Source organism: Helianthus annuus, chromosome 14 (assembly GCF_002127325.2).
Source record: "Helianthus annuus cultivar XRQ/B chromosome 14, HanXRQr2.0-SUNRISE, whole genome shotgun sequence".
In the NCBI taxonomy this organism is placed as follows: Eukaryota; Viridiplantae; Streptophyta; class Magnoliopsida; order Asterales; family Asteraceae; genus Helianthus; species Helianthus annuus.
This window is the reverse complement of record NC_035446.2, coordinates 11,965,358-11,970,861: the sequence shown is the minus strand read 5'-3', so window position 1 is coordinate 11,970,861 and position 5,504 is coordinate 11,965,358. Positions and strand designations below refer to the sequence as shown.

The 5,504-nt window shown below is 35.3% G+C and overlaps 1 protein-coding gene across 1 annotated transcript; it reads left to right on the top strand.

Moving 5' to 3' along the window:
• The first annotated feature begins 937 nt into the window (after positions 1–937).
• LOC110908041 (uncharacterized protein At1g76070) lies at positions 938–2,021 on the top strand. Its single transcript, XM_022152938.2, has one exon. It carries the CDS (start codon positions 1,070–1,072, stop codon positions 1,838–1,840), a length of 771 nt encoding a protein of 256 aa, XP_022008630.1. The 5' UTR covers positions 938–1,069; the 3' UTR covers positions 1,841–2,021.
• Positions 2,022–5,504: the final 3,483 nt, after the last annotated feature.

The following is a 5,504-nucleotide window of genomic DNA, read 5'->3' as shown; positions in this document are numbered from 1 at the left end:
AAAAAAAAATATGTTATTTCTTTTTCTCATATACATACTTTTAAGGTTTTTAATTTTTTCATAGTATTTTTCTGTATTATTTTAAATCATTTATTTTCAAACTATGTCAATTTAGTTTTAGCATTTATAGATTTAGCATAAAAAACATCCAAATAATTAAAGTTATCACACACTAAGTTGACACATACATGTTTCATTTAGCTAAGGTGTCCACGAGTTCGGTCCAAAACTAACTCAAACCAAAGAATTACGTGTTAGATCCATGCCATATCATAAATTGACACCCGAACAAAAAAGCAAATTTGGGACAATAACATCAAGAATAAATAAGTATAGGGGCTTACATGGACATGCTCCATTAAACTAAACGTGTTCACGAATTCGGTCCAAAACTAAAGAAACTAGCAAATTACATGTTAGATCTATGTCGTATCATAAATTCACACCCGAACAAAAATCCAAGTTTGGGACAACAACATAAAGAATAAAAAAGTGGACAAAAGATCAAATACAAATAACTTTGACGTACAAATCGTACGAACTGAAGGCTTTGCTGAAAAAACACGGTAGCATTTTCATAATTATTTACTCGTAGAGTAATTAGCAAAATTACTCTGCAAATGATCTTGTATGGTAATTTTGATCTTGTAAGGTAATTTTGTTGAATATCATATTACTTTATAAAATCATTTGTAGAGTAATTTTGATAATTAACCTACGAGCAAATAATTACGAAAATATCACCGCATTTTTTTTCATGTCGTTTTTGTACGTTTTGTACGATAAGACACTTTATACGTGAACTTAACTAAGTATAGGGGTTGTTTATGAAATAGTCTCTAAACGAGTCAGATTATGTTAATTGCCCTAGTTTTACCAATGACTTTTTCATAATATATTCATACACGTTCTCCAAATTTTGTCTCACTCAATCTCGCCGGAGTTAAAGACTTTTCTCAACTTGCTCCTTTCCTCTCTCTTTCCTTCAATCACCATATATATACACACCCAAAAAGTTCACAAACATTTGTTACAAATTCTTGAAGAATATAAGATACATAATCTACAAATGGATCAGCAAAAGTCATCAGCAAAATCAAAGAAAACAATCTTGAGGTATCTACCAGGACCAACATCATCGGTTTCGTTTCAAAACCCTTCGATATATAGTCCGTCGAGAGACAAAAGATCGACGGACAAACCCCACAAATCCAACCTTGGAATCGGGTTCTCCGGCCCCATGGTATCCATGGTTCTAGCGGACACCCGTCGAAAAGTCAAAATCAACCACGATCATATCCCCGTGTATGAGCCCACCTCTCCAAGGGTCTCATGCATGGGAACGGTTAAGTGCAAGAACAAAAAGAACAAACCTCAAAAGCCGGTCAATAGACCGCCAACCAATAAAGTTTTGAGGCTTACGTCAGCTACACCAGAAAGTCCAACTAACAATGATCACAAAAAAGAAAGCAAGAAAAAATTAGGGTTTAAGAAAATATTTGGTGGGATTACTCCCTCAAGATCGGATTCCGGGAAGAAAAATTCAGAGGCTCCAAGTTTGGGTGCGATGAAGCGGTTTTCGAGTGGTCGGGATAAGTTATCGAATATTGATTGGACGAAGGAGGTTGCGGCGAGGAGATATGATTCAGATGAAGAAAGTGATGATGAACGTGTTGTGGTCCCTTCTTCTGCTCCTGTGATCATAAGGAATTCATTAGGGTTTGATGATAATATTGTTAGGATTGCAGGGTTGAATCATGTGGAGCCAAGAAATGAAATTAATTTGTGGAAGAGGAGAACCATGCAGCAACCTAAGCCTCTTCAGTTACAAAAAGTTTAATTTTGGTTTCTTATGGGAAATGGATATTTTGTTTTTGTGAGAAAGGTTTTGTTCATTATTCTTTCATTTTTTTTGTTTTAAATCATTGTCATAGATGTAAATATTCAATATTACTACTTCTTGAATGTATTTTCTTTCAAAAAGATTGTAATTTAAAATTATATAAATGTTGATAGGGCTTTGAAACATTATCTTTGGTGCTTAATTATCCATTCTAGTAGTATTTACTTAAATAAAACTATCCACTCGGAATAGCCCAGTGGTATTGGTGAGTTTAGATAGAGTTTAGAATAGAAGAGATTAGGGTTCAATCTTTATGGTGTGCAAGTTTAGTTATTAAAAAAGAAAAACTTAAATAAAACTAAAAACCGTTAAAAATAGATATATTTTAGAATTTATTTATATATTACAAATTAAACATGAATATATAACTTAGATAAGATTTTGCAAAATAATTTTGTTGGTTAAATTCAGTAGTCAATTAGTTTTGTATTAGTCAAGCTTAATATCCTCCATGCATTATTTAACCTTTTGATAACGCATCCTAAATCATGTTTTCGGTAACTATACAAAGCAAATTAGTAGTCTAAGGTCTTGTGTACTTGTGCTAAGTGCTAACCCCAATCATGTTACATAAAAGAATTTGGGGAATTAAAAATTTTGAAGCTTAAAATTGGGGCTTTTCTTTTACAACGTTGATTATAATCTTCAATTTAATTATATATAATAATATTAATATTAAGACCGGCCGTACGTCTAACTCGTGTGACATAACAAATCGGCTTGTTGCCCTGATTTTTAAAACATGCGTTGACAAAATTATGAGTCTATTTAGGCCACTTGTTGTTATTTCATATTATATATAACAAGAAGCCTGACCGTGACCAGCAACAAGCTGTGAGGATGGACCATTGGAAGTCCATACAACACCCATATCCCACAGTTCACAAATGTGACTAAGTAGCTCAACTGTTCCTTTCTTCACTATTTTTATGAATGTTGGCCTGAAATATTTTCAACCAATCATGTGACTGACTTTTAAGACAAATTTAGGGGTGGAATATTTATTTTACAAGAACTTGAGTTCTATTTCTAAAGAATAGATTTTTAAACTTAAGCTCTACTCATTTATTATTTATTAGTTGAATATTTTCAATTAATCTAGAGCGTGAGCTTTAGGACAAACTTAGGAGTAAAGTAATAAGTATAGGTATAGCCAAGCTTGAGCTCACTTTATTTAAAAGAGTTTGAGTTCGACTCATTTATTAGTTATTAGTTAAATATATTCAACCAATCATGAGCCAAACTTTTATATGTAATAAACCGGTTGCGAGCTGCTCGATATAAGCTCGTTATGAAACAAGCCGACATTGAACGAACTTGAGCCTAAAAATAAACTTGTTTAATAAGTGAGCTTATTGTTTATATAACTTTTATGCAATATAATTGTATGGGGTTATCTTGAGAATTCCAAATATTAAGAGAACCGTACTAACTAATGAAAAACCAATTAAAATAAAAAAAAATTCATATACAACCCTCTTGTTATTGAAACACAACTTTAGAAAAAATTACTCATTGAATAATTCACCTTTCCTTGAAAATCTCTACTATTAATAAATCTTTTACATATGTGCAAAATAAAACAAATTTACACATGTGTAAGAAAATATTTATAAATACATATAAATTTAAACGTGTGAATTTATATTCTAATCTTGTATTTTAATAATAATGATAAGTGTAAAAAATTGAACTTGAATGATTTTTGACAAATTTCTCACGATTCTTACGAAATATATGTGTTCTCATTTTAACATTACCCTATGATACCTTATACTAATATAACAATTATAATTATATGTAAAATTAATTTTAAGGCCCTGCGTTGCGGGACAGGGGCATAAAACCATGCTACCATTGTTAGTGGTGAGGTAGTACTGTGATAAGTAGCAAGCCAACAACAACCAAAAATCTGGAAAAGCGGAAAAGAAAAATACGAATTTATAACAGTAAGTAACTCACGTGACGTAAAATATAGACGAAATTACATTTATACCAGAGCATGAACCTAGCGAATCATGTCTCAACCGGGAAGAATTTCAGCGGTGCGGTTACAGAGATCCAGAGCGTAATTGTGCCAGAGAAGTCACTTGAACCGCACCTATCAGAAAGTGAGGCTTCCAAACGTTGGAAAGGAAGATCTTTGATAGGGGTAATCCGTAACCCTTATAACCTCAAACAAATGGGTCCCTGTTAGAAGAAGCAGGTCTAGATGGTTTTGAGCTGAGATACCTGGGTGGCCTGAGGTTATTGCTCGCGTTCGAGTCATCTCATATGGATCTTCAACTATTAAACAACAGGGAAATGGACTGGAGGGTATGATTCTCTTCCCTGACCCAGTGGGAAGGTCAATCTGTAACCTTCGAGCATTTAGCATGGATCCATATCAGAGGTGTTCCCCTTCAGTTCAGGGGCCCCCAAATTTTCAACCAGATCAGATAAATGCTAGGTAAGGTGGTAATACCATCAGATGCTTCATCGGAGGACCTTGACCTCTTAGTCAGTCGTCTATGTATGTTTACCTCAGATGTGGGCAGAATCAATAGTAAGCTCACGTTTGCATGGGATGGGCACCCGTATGTGGCATGGATATCGGAGGAGGAATCAGTAAAGGTTCTGGATTTTTGGAAAACCATCAGAACCGAACTACGAGAACTTCGTCAATCAGGTCACTAGAATCTAAAAGGTCAAAAGGGTTATCCAAAGGGGGTGGTAGTGGTGTCGGTTCGGTTACCTCGGGGAAAAGAAAGTCTCAAGAAAAACACTTCATCATTTCACCTGTACACGTGGCTTTTACAGAGTCCCCGTGCACTTCTGATTCCAAGCTTCATGATTAATGATGGGACTCCACTATCCCAGATGGATGGTTCCTCAGTGGAACCTTATGATACCCCACCTAGACTCAAGCCTAAGGACCTATGGTCAAAAAACTCGGGGTTGGGCCTGCAGATCTTTTTGAAGAGATGGTTTGTATTAATTAAACTCCCCCTTCCAAGCCCAACTCAAATGTTTCAGTGGACCCCATTTCTCCTAAACCCATTTCGAATGAAGGGGTGGTCCCTGATTCACCAGATCCTTTTAATTTAATGGAGATAGTTAATAAAGGAGAAAGAGACAAACAACCCATTGACCTAAACAACTCACCATCTTCAATTGGTGACTCAATACTACCGATCTCACCCATTGTAAACAAAAAAAGTCACCCAAGGAAGTCTAAATTTCATTTCTTTATGAAGATGAAGGATACCCTGTGGACGGACAGACATGACGACAATGTAATAAATAAAAAACAAAGGGGGAGGAGATTCAGGTCATGAGGGTCCAGAAAACTCAAACTACAGCAACCCATCTTCTACGATTCAGGTCAAAAAAGAAGTCAATCTAACAAAGGAGGTGGGGGAATGCTTGGGTTTCTCTATGTCAGGTAACGAGGACAAGTTGCGACATCAGATTATCGGGGCTCAGGTGTCAAATGGTCAACAATGAATTTCTTTTCACTAATATACGGGGGGCGGGTGACTCCAGGAAAGCGGAGCATATCCGAAGTCTAAGAGGCATAACAACTTAAGCTTCATCGCGGTATAGGAAACACAAATGTCCA

What these genes read in the sequence shown, in the direction of transcription:
- LOC110908041 (XM_022152938.2), top strand. Translation starts at nt 1,070, where the DNA reads ATGGATCAGCAAAAGTCATCAGCAAAATCAAAGAAAACAATCTTGAGG.